The sequence below is a fragment of the Brienomyrus brachyistius genome, chromosome 22 (genome assembly GCF_023856365.1).
Source record: "Brienomyrus brachyistius isolate T26 chromosome 22, BBRACH_0.4, whole genome shotgun sequence".
In the NCBI taxonomy this organism is placed as follows: Eukaryota; Metazoa; Chordata; class Actinopteri; order Osteoglossiformes; family Mormyridae; genus Brienomyrus; species Brienomyrus brachyistius.
In genome coordinates, this window is record NC_064554.1 from 10,422,307 (window position 1) to 10,441,497 (window position 19,191).

General features: G+C 45.1%; 1 protein-coding gene and 1 long non-coding RNA gene across 3 annotated transcripts in view; one reads left to right on the top strand and one right to left on the bottom strand.

Annotated features, from left to right (window-relative positions):
- usp31 (ubiquitin specific peptidase 31) overlaps nucleotides 1-15,223 on the bottom strand; it is a 29,029-nt gene extending 13,806 nt beyond the window's left edge. Inside the window, exons 1-4 of one of the 2 annotated variants that reach the window (XM_048990784.1) lie at nucleotides 13,869-15,223; nucleotides 5,590-5,727; nucleotides 4,321-4,415; nucleotides 3,991-4,083 (exon numbers count right to left, since the gene is read on the bottom strand). In XM_048990784.1, the coding sequence (XP_048846741.1) occupies nucleotides 3,991-4,083; nucleotides 4,321-4,415; nucleotides 5,590-5,727; nucleotides 13,869-14,408 (866 nt within the window). In that variant the 5' untranslated portion in view covers nucleotides 14,409-15,223. Of the gene's footprint in view, nucleotides 1-3,990; nucleotides 4,084-4,320; nucleotides 4,416-5,589; nucleotides 5,728-13,831 lie in introns of both variants that reach the window. The other variant, XM_048990785.1, reaches the window with a different exon arrangement.
- Nucleotides 15,224-15,287: 64 nt separating this feature from the next.
- LOC125717642 (uncharacterized) lies at nucleotides 15,288-15,870 on the top strand. Its single transcript, XR_007384575.1, has 2 exons — nucleotides 15,288-15,424; nucleotides 15,648-15,870. It is a non-coding gene; the product is annotated as an uncharacterized LOC125717642 (long non-coding RNA).
- Nucleotides 15,871-19,191: the final 3,321 nt, after the last annotated feature.

Sequence of the window (19,191 nt, forward strand, 5' to 3'; positions counted from 1 at the left end):
TTCACAGTCTAAAAAGCTATCAAATAACGAGTCGGGCCTGCTGACTGGGCCTCTATCAAATGAGTCAGGCCTGCTGACTGGGCCTCTATCAAATAAGGAGTCAGGACCACTTGGCAGGAGCCATGTCCTGTGCAATGAATACACTTTACACTGCAATCAAATTAATCATCTAAAGAACACTGATGATCTGACTCGATAACAACCCCCCACACACACACACACACACACACACACACACACACACACACGCCTCCCAAACACATGGGACAGCTAAAAGCATTCCAACGTCATCATGTTCCTTAGCAGCACTGACTAACTCTGTATGGAAAACAGTGAAAGGCTGTGAATGTCAACAAGAAAACAAACGGCTGCATTAAAACATCAGTGACTGTTTTCCTGCAGGCAGTTGTTCAGACATAATGAGCTGTATAGACACCATCATCACTTCCCTCAGTCACGCCGACCACAGTTTCTGTGCAATTTGGTTAACATCCCCACCCCACACAAAGAGCATTTCCTCTGCTTCATGACCACGCAACCTAAAGTTTTACCACAACAGTTTTGAAAATTTTACAACATAACACTGACATTGCAGATCAGATATAGCAAAGGCCCAAGGCTCGAACCAAAACAAAAAACTCACAAATTTACGGTAGTGGTCAATATTTTATTGGGACGCCTGCTTTTTGGCATCCAACAGATGCATATGGGAGAAAATGGACAATGAAACAGTATTGGTCCATACATACTTGTCTGACACTTCAGATCAAATAAAAAATGCAAAAACAGAATGCAAGGATATGGTACAAAAATTGATTTGTTTTCATAGCATTTATTGACACCTTTCAGAAATCAAAGTCTGATTAGAACAATTAGATTCCCATTTACAGTGCAGCTCCTCTGTGACAGAGAGCCAGCACCCTCACGCTGTACATCCCAGCTCCCACAGATTGCCATTTTTGCTGCTACTGCAGAAACTGTCAAAACCTTCCACGAAAAGAAAAATTGAGCAAACAAGTCTTTGAAGGTTGGTGCAAAAAAAAAAAAAAAAAAAAAAAAATCGCTTAGAAAACACCATGTATCACATTGAAAGGGCTCGAGGAGGAGTCGTCCGCAGAAAGGTACAAGCGATCTTTCCCAAAAATACCTAAATTAATCAAAATCCTTCTGCTAGCCAGCTTAACATATCAGGAATCAGGAAATAGAGGAATACCAGGATATTTCAGAGCGAAATGCGCATGCTAATATCGACTGTGCATGTCATACATTTGCAACCGTCACATCGCAAGGACTGCAGAAGCCAAGGTTGAAGGTCAGGATTGGGCAGTATCTAGTTTTAATATATTTATACTGCCCAGGCATTACACCGCATATTTTCCAAAGCAACGTGACTTTGCAATGCACTATTTGAAATCATTTCGATAAAAATTGCCAAATGAGGGTGCGGGGGGGGGGGGGGGGGGTTCCCATGTCAAAATCTGTCGCATGGACATCTCCAGTACGTTGCGCTACAACATACTTACTCTGTTGTGGCAAAAAAAACCGAACAAGCTTTGCGATCTTAATGATGGTTCCTTTTCAAGATTACATATGTTTGCATATGTTTAAAAGTTTACTGCTGTCACTTGGCATGAGCTCTGCACATGCTCTGTGAGTCAATCCTAATCACATGCTTCCGTGCTGTTGGATGCATTCAGACACTATTTTGGGAAATTTAGCGAAGTGAGTGAGGAAGAGAAAATGAAAGATGACCTGGTCAGACTTCTGCGGGGCCTGGGATGACATGGGGAGGGGCCCCTAAGGCACCATTACAGCTATGTTCTAGACCCAATTCAGAAACAGTAGGGAATTTAAAACAATGGAACGTCAATAATCTGCTAATGAAAGCGGCAAAGGTTAGTCTTAACATTTTGCATACACTCATGTAATTGTGTTCTCTCAACATCTATTCACAATTCGTCTACCATTCAAATGGGATGACATAGACACTGGAGACATTATGGTGGTCTTGTGTCTTTGTGCAGTTTCTTCTTCGATTAGGCTACCTTGTGCTGGCTCATTTGGAAGAGGAAAAATTGGCACCACTAGATCCCTGGACAGTAGGCTTACGGAGAGTCCACCCCTGGACAGTAGGCTTACGGAGAGATCTGTCAGCACTGCTTTGTGTCTATTGGTATAACTAACTTGTTGCAACACAACAAACTTATTTGACAGACTCTATTGGTAGATAAACTACAGCTGAACAGAACTTATTTTGGGCAAATGTTCACCTCCGTTTTCTTTATAAATATTAAAATATTTCCTGGCAACAGATCATATAGCGATATTTGAAATATTTCCAACATAAGCCATATCAGCAAAGGTGCAGGGGTCTCACAGACGATGGCGAGAGCCGCTTAGATGCCCTCAGCACTGCTAAGGGCTGCGTAAGAGAGTCCCTGCAGTAAGCCGTTAATACTGCCCCAGTTATATTTTCTTTTTCATATTTACATATAAGTTGACTTTATTTTTTCTCTCAATTGAACAGCTTTGTATATCCAATTGAACTATTCAGATGATCTAAAGTTGGTGAATTTCCAACAATTTGATAAACCTAAAATGCAATGGTCCCAGTAATACTGTCTGGTACAATACAAAGACTACACGGATACAAATTTCAATAAGTACTGCTAAAACAGCTGATTGCACAAAAGTGATTATGCACTATTATAACAGTAGTGCCCAAATTCTTCTCTCTTTTTTGCTGTTTTGGTTCAGGCAGCCAAGGGTTAACTTTTTTCACTAATAACCCCTGACAAGCCCTATCACGATTTCACAGCAGATGGCATCGTGGTACAGCAGTAGGGAGCTGAACTTTTTATATTCGTGTGAGGTACCGTTACAAATGTGCTGCAAGGTTACTGTACCACTGAGCAAGATACTTTACCTGCTTCACATCGGCACAGACACCCAACTGCCTATATTTGTTCTGGCAGATTAACAAGTCGACGCAACGATTTGTGAGCAGTCTTAGCTCCACGTGCGCACACTTCCTGTCTCCGTACGGGTAATCTCTTCCTGTAGCCCAAAAATCTCACTTTTCAGATGTACTGGCTTTTCATAGCATGTGTGTGAAATCCTGTCCGGCCCTTTACATTCTGGGATAGTGTCTAAATAGCTATAGCCGGGCGAGTGGATTGTACAGATGGACTTTATTTAGTCTTCATTCTGCAGGAAATGAGGTGACCTCTGCTTTGTATATGCATCTTTAAAAATACACCCAGAGTATTCCGAGAAAAAACTTAACTGGCATGGAGTGTGTTACTTTCAGATGTCAGAGAGTTCAGAGGGATGTGAAACTGAAGCCATATAGACACACAAGTGCTGAGAAGATCATCTTTCTGGACAAGTTAAATTCACAGCACAGGCCTAAACAGCCATATGTCACCATCACGCGTGATGATTTTAGCCCTTCACCTTTATTTTTTATAAAGTATGAGGATAATGATTGTAGAGTGTGATACAGGGCCTTTATCCGGCTGATGCCTTATAGGCAAATTAAAGGAGGCTTCCTTGCAGTTCATTTTTCTGTGCTTTATAACAGTGAAGCAGGACAGCAAAAGAGCAAGCAGTTTGAGCCATCAAGTCCCTCATCCTGATCACAGGGACTAACTGACTGACGACTGGAAGTTTTGATCCTGACAGCCAAGTTAGCAGTATAAAGGCCCCTCAATGTAAGGAAACGAGGTAAAGCTTGGACCAGGGCCAGGCCGTTAATCTAGCGTCCCTGAAGTATTTCAGGGTTTGAAGGCCCTGATTGAGGGCTTGACGACTATCCTGCTGAGGACAGGATTAGAACCGGCAACCTTCTGATCAAAGACGCAGAGGCCTAACCCACTGAGTCAGACAATGCCCCCCCAATCGAAAATGCATACCGAAATCCAACGTGTGATTTTATTTCACACACGAGCACAGAAAGGCCCCGAAAAGGCTGTCTGTAGGAGTGCTTACCGAGTATGAGGTAGGGGGATCGGCAGGGATATGCAGAGGAACGGGTCGAAGGTGTTGCTCTGCTTCTGGCAATGTGGACAGGTGAGCGATGACCTGCACGTCAGAATGCAAGGATTCAGCATGGACGGTCACAAAAGCAGGTGTTAATTATCAAAAAGATTTATACACAGCATAAAACCGGAGACAGTGTTGCCTCCCTCCACCCACTCACAAAGCACCGCTGAGATTCATCTGAATCAGCGAAAAACCGCTCGCTATTCCCATGCCAGGAAGCAGGGCTTGGAACTCATCAATTTATGGTGTTCAGCACTGCGCTGCGGGTGGACGTACCTATACTGGGCTTGGAAGAGCTCCTGCACGAAGGAGCCAGCGGACAGGGGCAGAGTGGGTCCTTCAAGGGATCTGTCATCCTCCACCAGGGGTGGCTGAGAAGTATGTGTGGGGGGGGGGGGGGGGGTTTAAGCATTAATCCTCTGCTGGAGAACAGCCGACAGCACAGAGAGCACACAGCAACCGAGAGGACAGAGAGCACACATTCAAAAAGAACTCCCTCCTATCTCACCATGACAATGAACACCAGAGAACAAAAAAAAAATAAATCAACACAGGCTGAAGCTTTGTAGAAGGCGGAACAGTTGGCGATCAGGGAGAAGAGGCGACGGTACACCTGAGGGTTCTCCTGTTCCAGACACACCCAGATCTTTAGGCCCCAACCAAAATGTTACAGAGAAAAGCAACAGCCATTAGACCCAAATTAGGAAACACGCCTTCAGACCTGCAGCAAGAAGCAACACCTGCAACCACACACATGTGCCCAGCTGTCGCCTGGCAGTACGGACCGGGCCTGGCAGTCCTTCGCCTGGAGCTCCAGCAGGAACTGGAGCTGTAAATCTTCCTACTTCACTGTGGAAGCCGCAACGCCATAATGAATAAGATAACCCGAGGCTAGCCCTCGCCACCTGCACAGCTTGCTGCGGTCAGTCCGGGGTAACCACACCCGCTGTGGGATTAACCTGTTTCTCCTACCACTTGCTCAGCACTCAGGGCACCTGAACACATGCAGAGCCTTCTCCTTTCCCAGCCCAAATGAGCCATTTCTGGAGAAGCACGATTCTCCTCTTAATAACCTGTGATATTTAAGGCTTGTCTAACATCACTAAAATAGACTGAACATTCCACTCTTAGTGCAGGCAGTTTTATATATCACGCTTTAGCGCAGCTTCTCATCACAGGCCCAGCCAGGGCTGCCGGATCTCATTACCTATATGAGAGAGAGTCTTCGAGATACATCCAAACCGGGAACATAGATTAAGAACGGTTACGTTAAGCTCAGACATCCAGTCCCAGTCCAGGTGTTCTCCTTTATCAACTACTCTTCTTCCTCGGTGAAGCATTCGTCACCTTAACGGTAACTGAGGTACTTGTTTCCCTAAATGCATTTACCATGTCCTGCAGAAACGAGTAATTCAGCACAATGCATTAGGAGCGCCTCACAGTACAAAAGACATAGTCCTGTTCTTGAAAGCTACACGTCGTCGTTTCTGCCCATCCTGTGTGACTTTTGGCAGCAGGATGCAGACACACGAGCCCGGCGCGCACCTTGATGGAGGATCTGTTGCTGGGGTGGACGAGGTGGTTGAGGTCCTCATGAACCCGGTCCAGAAGCCAGAGCAGGAACTCCTGGGCGTCATGCTGGGCGTTACCCCTGTACTGCAGCGCGTTCTTTGACACAACGTTCTGCAAGACAGTACAGGCCCTGTTCAGGACATTCTGAAATAACTGCACGACTTAACATCAGTAAAATGAAACAACTACCAAGAAATCATTAACTGAGTCAACTCCAAACAAATACATGTATGTGTTTCCTCATACAGGAATTCAAAGCACTGATCATCGAGCAGCACAGAGCTGAGCTGATAAGAATGACGATGAATGCTGATTATCGAGCAGCACAGAGCTGGGCTGATAATGACGATGAATGCTGATCATCGAGCAGCACAGAGCTGGGCTGATAATGACGATGAATGCTGATCATCGAGCAGCACAGAGCTGGGCTGATAATGACAATGAATGGTGGTCTTTGAGCAGCACAGAGCAGATCTGATAATGACGATGAATGCTGATCATTGAGCAGCAAAGAGCTGGGCTGATAATGACGAATGCTGATCATCAAGCAGCAAAGAGCTGGGCTGATAATGACGATGAATGGTGGTCTTTGAGCAGCACAGAGCAGGTCTGATAATGACGATGAATGCTGATCATCGAGCAGCAAAGAGCTGGGCTGATAATGACGATGAATGCTGATCATCAAGCAGCAAAGAGCTGGGCTGATGATGACGATGAATGCTGATCATCGAGCAGCAAAGAGCTGGGCTGATAATGACGATGAATGCTGATCATCGAGCAGCAAGAGCTCGGCTAATAATAGGTTAAGCATTTGCACATCTTGCACAAGGTTACTGCACTGCTAGTCACCATCATTTTTGGTGATCTAAGGGGCCATACTTTTAGTACGTACGCACATTTTACCGATTTTTTTGGACCCCCTCCCCCCCTGTACGCACACATACACTGGGTAGTTGACCCCCCCCCCACGTACGTACGCATGGGCGATCGTCAGTCGACTTGTGCACTGCATTTTGGAGCTACAAACGTTCCTGTTAACTTTAGGGATAACAAAAGAATGATGTCATGAGATTTACTGTAATAAAATCACTTTCAAATAAAACGAAATGCAGCAAATAAGACTTCTTTAATTATACATGTAGTATTTCAGTCGGCACTTGGAGGAATAAGCTAAGGACTAGCGTATTCCTCAAAAGTCGGCATAAGCATGGCAGAAACACTTGTCAAGAATTATGAAAAAAAAAACTTGGTTCGCTGGACAGTTAACGTGCCATAATGGCGCTTGGAAATTTGAAATTACATGAAAACATCGAATATGTATGTCAGGCGAACAGTTGTTACAGACATTAATAATGTTGCATGCTTATAATTCTGCTTGCGTGTTGATCCGATGTTGATGGACTATCGGCCGGCCGGCTGATGATCAGATGAACTAAAGACGTTTTGAGTTATATGCACGTATGGAATGCAATCCAGCAGGTCAGGTATCGTGAATGAAACACTTAATTTTGAAATTTCTCAAGTTGATTCACCCCCCCAAAACTGACTGTATTTCATTTTGACAAATGTAATTACTCTATCTGGTGCATCCCAGACCCTTGATGCCACCTTGTTAAATTGCAGAGCAGCAATACAGAATCATCTGAAGTTTGTCTCTCGTGTTGTGACACAGATTGTTATGTCTGCATGCTGCATAGTGGCCTAATTTTAAACATGGAAATATTTGTTAATCGTTACTGTGAACTTACTGACTGCAAGTAAAAATCAAATAAGGATAAAATTTACAGCTGGAGGTTAGACCCCCCCGCTTATGGCTGTGGGTTAGATCAACCCCTTTGCATTAGATCTCTCCCCCGCCCCTTGCTTTGTGTGTGTGGAGCTCCCTCTCCCCTTATGGCTGTGCATTAGATTCCCCCCCACTTATGGCTATGGGCTAGACCCCCCCTCCCTCTCCCTTGCTCTATGTGTGTGGAGTACAGATGCACCGATTCGATATTCGGATTGATATTGGTGCCAAATCAAAGCCTATTGGCCGGATGGGGTATCGGTCATTTGACAGTCCCTAAAAAGATCACTCCTATATCGTGTTAAATCTTTTTGTGCATTCAATCGCAGACCAGCTCTGCATATGTTTTTTGCAACCTTAAAGCTGAACGCTAACACTGCCACTCAGTGGGCGTGAGCGCAGTGACTTTCGCCTGCGGTGACATCACACGCATACCCTTTGCAGTTGGAGGAGCGTAAGAAAAATCAGATAAGAGGGTGGGAGTATTTTACGCTTTTAACAGCAGCTAGTAACGCAGCGATTTGCAATCTTTATAAAAACCTGGTAAATGAACATCAACGGAACTGGTCTGGAGCTTGATGATTAATTTGTTTTTTGACTTATGAACGAGGAAAAAAAACGCAGCTAGCTGGATACCACAAAAGCGACGCTGCTGCTGACGGAGGTTCACGCGGTGACAGTCCCGCGGTGGAGGGTGTCGGTATCACCGGACAGCAGGCCGGCTCTCATTCAGCCACTGCGCGGAGCAGCACACGCTCAACGCCGCCGAGCATCCCGCTTCAACAGAGTCGCCTAGCGCCGTGCTCCCCGGCTGTCCGGGCGGCACAATGGGGCTGAACAAAATGTTCGGAGACACACAGGTAGGGTGGGTTAAATTACAGCCCCGCAGCGGTAACTTCATTACCACGTGTGAAATCTCGGCAGACACCCCTGTGAGGCCCGAGGCAGCTAAGTAAGGCAAAGGCCTCTGCTCACGGGCAGCCTGCGGAAGTAACATTTACGGTCATTACTGCTTGGCTATTGGATATCGCCGATACAATAAATCAAAGCCAAGGCAAAAAAAAGGTCACCTCCTTCGTAAATACTCGTGACAGTGCCGCCATTTGCGACGTAAATAAAAAGGAAACGCGAAGCAGAAACCGAGGACGGCTGCCAGCTTTAACGCAGGTAAATCTCTAGAGCATTACGGGCCAACAAACGCTCGGCATCCGGCGTCTTACATTTACGCAAATGTATTTACGAGTTCCTCTTCATAAAAGGCCACGAAGGGAGGGACAGCGTAATACAGAGTCACTCTACAAGATTCCCGACAGCCATGTAGACCGTACGGGAACCGGAAAGCCATATTCTAACATGCCTGCCGAAACGAATGGAAGTTAACGGCGCCATAGAGCTGCAGCAGAATGGAATATTTGTGATAAAGGGTAATATGTTAGATTGTATATTAGAAGGATCTCAAGGTCAAATTAACATTTTCATTAAAGCATGTTGGTGGATGACCCCCTCACTAACTTACTAGATTTGGGGAATGTTAACAACAGATGAGTCCAGGATAACATTAACCACAAACAGCCTGTAAATGCCACCCTCTTAGTAAAAACTGATTTTTTTTTTTTTTTGCAGGGTGGTAGGAGTGATACATTAGTTAAATATAATATTGGAGCGTCTAATCTCAACTCCCTGGGTTTTGCAAACTTCCCAGTGGTGTGGTCTTTGGGTGTGGGGGTGGGGGGAGTGAGATAATCATATTCAAAGGTTGTATTTTTACAATCTTTAATTACAGTGAGATTTCTCCTGGGGACTTGAGAGACAACCACTGTAATCTCCTCCATGTCACTGGGAAAACCGCGCCTTTGTGACTGGTGCATCCCCACGCAGCACAGCAAACTATGGTGGAGACTAAATGCAAGGACAACATGGATGAAAAGGGCCCTTTCCTGTTTGGCATGCGATTCATGTTGGAGTTTATTAGGGATTAAGTCGTAAAGATTATTCAGATCCTCGGGTAGCACAGAGTTACTGAAACCACCATGAATGCTACAACATTAAATCTGATCTAGATTTTGAAACATTTCTTCAATTCCTCTCCCTTTAAATATAACAATAAACGTTAGGATACGATTACTCATCATTACAAGTTTAAGAACATTGTATAAAATATAATAATAATTCAAAGCAATAAACAAAATTCTCTTTAAACCAGCTAAGGTCGAAAAAAGACATAGCCATTATTAATATCGAATTTTACTTTGTAATAAACATATTGATGTAACTACATACACAAGTGGGTGTGCTACATAAATGTCGCAGATCAATACATTTATTGACTATTAATCACCGAAAATCTCTTTCATCTCTGCATTAAAAGCATTGAAATGAGACCCAGAGTACTTCCTGCAACTATTCTTTAGTCTATATGAATCTCTTGATGATCAAGCAGTTTGAACTTCATTGATGTGACTGTTTGCCACAAATGGTCATGTACTCAGAATGATCGGGGGGAAAAAAAAATAGAAAAAGCATTTTGCGGCGCTTAAAATTAATTTAAGCAGCGACTGAAATAAATACACACACATAATGGATGAATGACTAAACATTAGTTGCGGCAAACTTGGCATTACAGACAGGGTCAAACTAGCAAAAAATAAAGTGCAATAAAACCATGTGAAAGCAGACCAAAGGAAGCATTTCATTTATAATGTATGGATCATTAACTAATTTAATGTTATCTAATTTATAATTTATAAATTGTTAATTAATTTAATAGTTCAGCTGGCATGAAAGGCAAACACAGTGTTACCAGAAGAGCTGATCCTGAAGCAGAATTTCACTTTATTGTTGCTGTTTCTCTCGTCATTATGGCAACATGGATTGATTTGCATTACCCAACATTCCATTATTGATTTTAATTGCAGAAATAGGAATTCAGTTATTCATCCATCCATCCATCCATCCATCCTCCCTCCCTCCAGCTTCTAACGGCTCATCCTGGTCGGGGTCTCGGGCGGTTCAGTCATTTCTAACCTAATGAGTTACTGAAGAGCCCAGCAAGCGACTTTATCCAACCTGCAGTGTCTTTAGTACTTTAAATTGCTAAAAACTGCCTCATAAAATCATGTGGCTTTAAGCAATTAAAATTTCAGAAAGACAGAAAGTTGCACTTTCTAAGCGGCCAAGGCAGAGATCCTGACTTCTGCCCTTCTCTGCGCTTCACTGCCTTCCAGAGAAAAACTGGAAAATCAAGATTAGCAGTACAGCACAGCAGCTGTTGACGGCATCTCTGAATATGTACCGGCTTACTGACTATGGACCCTGGGGAGACCTAGGCATCAGACATACCTGCCTGGCATTTCTTGACCGTTGCATAACACAGATGTGAGCAAATCCACCAACCGACCAAACCAGCAGCTCAGTGCCCGTTCAATGTGGCCTTATATGTTGTTCATTTACTAAGCTGTTCGGTGGCACCAAGCACAGAAATATGTGCAATTTAACTGAGACCTGCTGCTTCATGGGAAGTGTTCAGAGGGCCCCTCCAGAGTGCGCTTCACTAAGTACTGCAGCCAAAGTCAACTAAAACGACAGAAACAAGATGCCTGCCTGCAGGGATCTACGTCTACATGTCACAGGACAGCGCAAATGTGCAACAACTGCAGGGGTAACCGATTCTCGCCAGTCATCTGCCTGCGCGTCCACTTCTGTTACAGTGGCTAAGGCGCGCCAAGCCGATTCTCGATGTCGGGTGACGTCGGCGTCGGAGCCAAAAGCCGGAGCCGTTCACAAATCCGTAAAATGCTAAAAAGGCAATCCAGCATCTTACAGCTTCTGTACTGCACTACAGAACGCACAGATCAGAAGCACAAAGTATTTAGTAAAATAACACTGGTTTTCTCTTAGTGAACTAATGTCCAAAGATCCACACATTTAGGGCAGTACAAACAACAAAACGGATAAATGTATATGCTTAAGGTACTGGAGGTGTAGTGTAATGACACTGGATAGTTCGTGGTGGATAACAACCCGAAATGCAAATCGAAACAATCTAAATGCATTCAACATCTTAATGCAATTTGTCACTGAAGATATTTAAACCGTTAAGCAACACATCCATAAAAGGACAGCACACAACAATATGAGAACAAAAATACGTGGCAAAGATTTACAAATTCACAGAAACAACCCTGTCTGAGGTTCACGCAACGGCCACCTGCATATAAACCAATCCGAACACGACTGGATTAAGAACCTTTCTGACTCGCACAAACACAGCACTACGAACCATTCGATGACCCTTGCTGAAAAGTGCTAAAGTACTTAGTGCCCTTGCATTTACTCACTGAAAAGTTTTACTAACTTGAGGACCGAACCCAAGACCCAAAGTTTAGGCAAAAGCATCCACTGATCACATGGATCATAGATTTCACCCATTTTCACGTTTTCAATTCCCCCCCCGGTTCCGTAAATGTCGCCACTCTCTCAGGAACACAAGCGGCAAACAGGAACAGACCACACGACTGTCAGATCCCCAACACTGCTGCAGGTGCCCCAAATCACTACGTGGGACCTGCACCGACTGAAATAGCACACCAAGATCTCTTATAGCAAAAACAAATGGGCCCTTAATTTAACTTCCCGCACACATGATCAGTGTCAAACATTTCCTCACGGGGGTGAAAAGATGGATCCTTCAACTCGTCATTCGTCACTAACCACTCTGACCTTAATTAATATGACTCAATAATACAATAACTTGAAAGACAGGTTTCTGGCTCAGCTAACTCTAACTGCTCGTCCCGCCCTGTCAGCCAAGACGGATAATTTCCAAATCGCCGCTTGTAAACCAAGAAAATGCATTTTACGCACAAGAAGCAGGCCTATAAAACTCCAGGAGCACTGCAGGGTAAGAGTTTCAATGGCTTCCACAAAACCTACTGATCAAAAAACAAAAAAAAAAATCTCTGCAGGAAATCAAGAAGGTGTAACAACACAGAGAGACAAAGGGGCAATCCCAAAGCTGACAGTTAAAGTCCCAAGGAGAGAGATCTTTGCTGTTGTAACCTTGAGCAAAGTAGGTAATCTGAAATCCCACAGTAAACATGAGGATATATAACACACCAGACTAAACACACCTGTTGGACATGGAAGAGAGGGAAGCAACTCCTTATAAATCCAAGTGAAAGTCACTTCTGAATGCACAGACTGGGTGATGCCACTCTGAGCTGACACTCGGAAAACTTCCAGAATGGTTGATCAGAGTGTAGATCAGAGGGTTAGGACAGTGCGCTTGTCAACAGGAGGTTGCTGGGGCAGTGGTGGCATAATGGTTAGGGAAGCACACTTGTAATTTAAAGATTGCAGGTTCGAATCTCCGACCAACAAGGCACCACTGAGGTACCCTGACCAAGGTACTGCCCCCAAGCACTGCTCAGCAGGCAGTGAATTAGCTGCCCCCTGCTGTGTCACATAAGGGTTAAATGCAGAGGACACATTTCATTGTTGTGCACTGTGTGCCGTGGTGTGTCAACAATGACAATTATTCACTAAGTTCTAACTGCAAATTCCCATAGTCAGCAGAGTGATTTCACAGCTGCAAGGTAAGGGCAGAAGGGCCTGAAGCCACTGCACACAGCTACAGACACTGCGACCATAACTGTCTCATGGAGCCTAACCTACAGGCAATTAAAGCAAAAGCAAAATAACAAATGTAAGGGAGTGTTTAAAAACACTCGACATGTATACAGAAAAAATGTAACCGCCTCTACATATTAATTAGATGAGGAGAACAACAATCCACCAATGAAGCTCAACACATTTCTTTGAAAATGAAGGGCACAGACCTGCCTGTGCACCCACTAACTCACAAGCTATCAGCATGTCTAACACAGCCCCAGCACAAACCTGTGCATTAAGCTCAATAACGCTGCCGTTTCATTCCAGAGGAATAACTCGTCTATTTAGTAGCGATCGTTAACTATGAAACAATCACTACCATCTACAAAGACCCCATAATATCATCAATAAGTACAACATATACAGCCCTGGGTATCACAAAAGGTCAGTGGGGTCTGTGAATCCCACCTTCTCTGTGTGTGGAGCGGGCATTTCTCCTGTGTCCTCGCAGCACAGAAACACGCAGTGCGATTATCTGCTGAGTGAACTGGCTCTAGTTCATTTGTATATGTGTGAGGTATGCCCTGATCCATAGAGGGAGCGTGTGATTTACGGTATAAATGGATTGAAGTGGGGGGGGGGGGATAAATAAAATGTTTTCTGTGCATCTGAATACCCAAAGCAAAGATTGATTTTATGTATGGTTTGCGTGCAGACCCCAGCATAAAAATACACACCACGCATCATCCAAGGCACATTTTCAGCATTTACTGCATTTTGCCTGAAAACTTAACTCGTTATTCCAAAAGCACCGACTACCTGAGACATGCATGGTCCTTTTCTAGCAAGCGCTGACCTTAAATTCCCGGCTGTGCTGAGGGGTGTACTCGAAGGTCCACAGGGCTCGGACGAGTCCGGACAGCTGCTCGGTGACCTCCCCACTGTCCAGAGCATCCTTCTTCTGCCCGTGTATGATCCCCTTGTCGTCCTTGTCCTCTAGCTCGTCCTGCGCCCCGACGCCCCCTCCCCGGAACTGCTCCAGCGCCAGGTACTCCGCGAAGAGCTCCGTGTTGCTCAGGCACTGCAGGACGGCGTTCATGAAACACGTGTTCCCGTGGTTCTTTAGCCCGGACAGCCCGGGCACCCTGTCGCCGCCGATGCCGTCGCGATCGCCCTCGCCCGGGGTAACGGCTCCCTTACCCCCGCTCTTAAACACCGTGAAGCCGCCGTCGTCCTTCTCGTTCTCCACAACGTGCTCCTCGGTGCCGAAGTGAGACAAGGTGGACAGGGTCTTCAGGACCCTGCTCATGAAATTGCCCACGGAGCGCACGGAGCCCCTGCGGAAAAGCTTCTTTCCGAAGGACTTTTTCTCCTTAGTCGCCGCTTTAGACATCATCCTTGCTCTCGGAGGCTATACGCAGCAGCTATGTATAAAAATGCATATATATTATATACATGTATTGGACAGGAACGGAGCAGTGCGCTGTGTCGGGCTCAGAGACACTGCCGCTGCATGGCGTGCAGCGCACTTAGGACGCCCTAGACCCCTGCCATTCTGCGGTCCGGCCGACACCAGTCCTGTCAGCATCGTCCCACCGTCTGCCGCCAGGCCATTTGCACCGTCTCTCCAGCCGGGAGAAGCGGCTGCCTTCCATGAATGCTGCCGTACCTTGGAATAGTTTTCTTTAATTTTTTGCGAGGTAGGAAGTAAGTAGTCAGGCGTCACTGCAGGGTCGCGCAAAAACAGTCGCGATGGCCGCTGGAAGGCGGAGATCTGCGGTCGGTGCGTACAGACGCCGCATAGCACAGCACCGTGCTACTGTAAAACATTCCTATTTACCCGATCTTGAGCGGTAGCCTTGCCCCCTTTGCACCCCGAACCGCGGCGGGTGACTCGCCAACCCCCGGAGTGGGTCATGGCGCTGAAAAAAATAAACCCGTGCAAACGGCCCCGCGAACACGATCAAAATTTAGAGCAAAAAATTTGCAAAGAACGAGTCAAAGTAACGGGGCAATGCGCGTCCGTCACAGACGCAGCCATGAATGGCTCTGGAAACGCCAGTTTTATGAATCTGCCCCGGGCTCATGTATAATTAAGATGCACGGCAGCTCCACCCCCCCCAGTACCATTGCGCTGATTTAAAGAGTGTCGCAGGAATTTGAAGGGAAAGCTTCCCCCCCCCTCGATCTTATAAAGACGAGTTTGCCGGCGTCTTTCCCCGCATTGCTTCGGAACAGAGCCCGAGCCTGACCCCGGTGCGCTGGCACTGCGTGCGCCTTCCCATCCTCATGTGACCGCGAGCGGAGGCCGCTCCGCCTCCTAGGGCATCCCGGCACTGCGGAGCGCGCGGGAGGAGGGCAGGCGACGTCACACAGCCCGCTGGAGGGGGACTGTAGGTGGAAGGATGGCAGGTGATAAGCTGGCTATGCTGGAGCCTGTCGGCGAAATAAAGCTTTCTATAGTTTCCTGACGAGAACTTTTGCACGGTGTTTTGAAATGTTGTAGAAGGAAACTCCAAACAGCCCGGCAACGCAGGCCCTGTTACATTATTATTATTATTATTATTATTATTATTGTTGTTGTTGTTGAATGATCCCTGCTCGCTGACGTTATTGTGAATATGTTATTGTACAGAAAAAAGGAGAAGCTACCTGGGATGTTACACGGAACCATAAGATCCGGATTTAATATGTCAGTTTAAGGTGGACTGTGCTGTTCCCAGGAAGAAGAGCTGTTCACATGCTCGCTGGACGAAAAATACCTAAACTAGACTTGTGTTAATATGTGCTGTTATTCAGCTTTCGTTTTCATAAAATGTATTGTCTAATTATTTAAGATAAATATAACTGAAGATAAATGACTGTATATTCAGATAATCTTCATAAGGAAACATAATAATTCGTAGGCGTACTTTCTATTTTTACATGCATGTCTATAGATTTATACACTTCCATTTCACACATTTCATTTTTCATATTTTAGTATTTCACAGTACTGTTTTTAAGATAAACTGTTATTTCTGATAGAATGAAAATGACTTTAAATCATCCTGTTTAACATAGTATTAATATATTGTGTTATATTTGATATGTTTTGCTAAAAGAACACTGCTGATAGACGTTTAATCAAAGAAACAACATTGTCGTATCATCAAAGGTTTAAATGAGAAGTCATCTCAGTCCTGACACAAGAAAGTGGGTGATAAACCAACATTATCTGTATTTTTAGCCAGTCTTGCATGGTTATATACACAATAAGTACCGGTCCACTCAGTAAGCAACACCTTCTAACAAGTCAATGTCACTTTGTCTCAGACAGGGGGCGCTGGCCGTCAAGCTTGCGTGGGTGTCAATTAAGCTTGCGTGTCATGTTCTTCCACCAGCACTGACTACATGGTGGATAATAAGGAAATTCTGCAAGTCGGTAAAGTACAATGAATTGGTAAAAATGTGTCTAAACATGTTGTGTTTTGGTTTTCACCACGGAGAGCTGCCTGGGTTGACGCCTGTTTGTGACGAGCGCTGCAGGAAGGGGAGGGGCAGTAGTGCAAGCTGCTCTGCACAATCGCTATGGGCACGAGGGCTGGGCGCCTGCTGATAATGGGCACTGGAGAAAATGGGAAATCAGATGCGATGGGGGAACAACAACTGCACCCTGCCGCTAATGGTGATCCAGTCTAACGTGTTCGTCGGCGTTTTAGCGCCCCTCCCTGCAAACCACGCGGGAAGTCAGACAGATCAAAAAACACACGTTGGCATTGGTACTATAGGTAATTATAGATGCGACATCCATGAAATGCTCATTTAAGCTCGGCAACTAAAAGAGTGCAAAAAACACTGTCCTGCACACCAAAGAAGCTTCAGGTTTCTGGGCTGAGACCCAGTTCCCCAGGATGATTATTACTGCATTAGCCAAGCCACCAATGCCAAATGTAGGGTAAGATTATCTCAGTCACCAGTACGGACCTGTTCAAACGCATAGGGAATGTGAATCCGGTGTAGAGGGAGTATAAACTCGGGGTAGGGGGAGTGTAAACTTGGTACACAGGGAGTGTGTACTCGGTGTAGAGGTTTGTCACTCGACCACAAATGCTACAGTTTTGTTAAAATTATTTCAGTAGACTAGAAGTAATATACCTCCATTCATCCATTCTCTATACCCGCGTGCCCTATGCTGGGTCATTGGAGTCCGGAGCTTTTCCCGGAAGCGAAGGGCACAAGGCAGGAATTAACCCAGGATGGGGCGCCAGGATGGGGTATCCACCCATCACAGACTGGAACCAATATATGTCTCCTGGGACAGTGCTACAGATTTTAGGCTCCATGGACGCATATATTGAGACCCCAACCCAGACTGATCCAATTATGCTCCAAAATCTTTAGCACCCCTGTCACTCAGGAGCCCTTGGAAATATCCTTAATCAACCACCCAGCACCCCTTTTACAGCATCCACCTTTCTGTCTCCAAAATGAGAGGACACCTTGAGGTACCTCCTTGTCATTTGTTTGCAAGGGACTGCAAGGGAGCTGTTCCTACCTTTGCTCTGTGCCCTTTGATGTCTCTGTGCCGTCAATGTGACCTCCTCTTCCATTCAAGCATCTGCATAGATTTTAAAATACTTGTAAAACAATCAAACTTGGCATACTTGAATGAGGAGATTAGTATCACAAAGACCAGCAACCATTATATATAAAGCTTTGCAAGCGTTTAATGTTCTTTTTCAACACATGTATGTACACCTCTTCTTCAGTTTCCCTCTTTTTCTGTAGTGTCGGAAGTGATATTTACAGTTATCAGTGACTGCATTCATCTGTCTTGCTTCCATGTTTATGTGAAGAATGACAAGACCTAATTTCGGCATGTCGGCAAGCTCAGCAAGCTTATAATATTCTACCTCAGTGCCCAACACAGGCCGTTGCCTCTGTCTGTGGGCTCATTCAGGAAGTCCCTGCAAAATGATTCGCTGCCCTTCTTATTGGTCCCTGCAAGCAGCTCGCCTCGAGAACACGGTGTTCACTGGCTGTGTTACTCAGGGACAAACGCTGTCTGTCTTCTGCAGCATAATGTCTGCCTGAGGGCATGGCGCACTGCCAATAGCAGGCATTAGTGGATAACTTAAAGGTACAGTATTTGATGCAGGTCGAGTTTTGAATTTTCAAATGCAGATAAAATGAGGTACTAATAGGGGAGAAAACCAAATTCCTATGGTTCATCTTTCAGCCACTTATCCCTGTCAGTGCCTCAACTGGACCCTCCCCCAGGCAGAAAAACATGTACTGCAAGGGATGCAAGTCAGTCACAGTACATGCTTTGACACTAGGGGTACTTCAGGGATGCCAATTTACAGAACTGCATGTCTGGACCGAGGGGAACCCCCATGTGATGCGGGGAGGCAGCACTGGTGTTTCAGGTGTGATCCACTGAGCCACCACTTAACATGTCGAATACTTATTAAAATGCACCATGAAAACACTACACAACACATGAGATAAATTCAGAAATTTGTATTTTTCTTGTGTTTAATTCAGTTATTTTGGAAGAAGTAGAAGAATTCCTTTACTGTTATTGTACAGGTGGCAAGTACACACTTCAACCTTTAAATATACCATGCTGTTGTACTGGGGGGGCACACGTAGTAGTGAAAATACAGGTCAGGATTACTTATCTAGCAGCCCTGGAGTATTTTTGTGGTCTAAAGGGCCCATCAGTGATGTTACTGTGTTTGCACTGCATAGGATTTGACCCCACAACCTTCTACACCTCACCCTCTGAGCCCCTCATACCACTCACTGGACACCTCCCTGCTTTCTTCAGCCTTTTCCTTAAATAATTAATAAATATCTGCACTTACAGGGTGTTTGCATCACAAGCTTCTGAATCATAATCTGTACAGATTTGCCATTAATTGATCTTCAGAAGTTTTTAATAGAAAAAAAGTGGAAAGAGGAAAATAAGTGTAAGTTCCTTCAGCATAATATGAGCTTTTAAATGAGCACGAAAGGTTTAATTACCTGGAAAGGAATTTCATGAATGTATGACATTAATTGATGTAAATATACTGTATATTGTCAGTATTGTTCCTCTGGGTGGTTTGATGCCTCAGTAGCAAGCAATCCTGTCTGCATCTCCAGGCTTAGGAGTTTGCCTTCCCCAATCTGCTCTCATAGAGTTGGAAGCA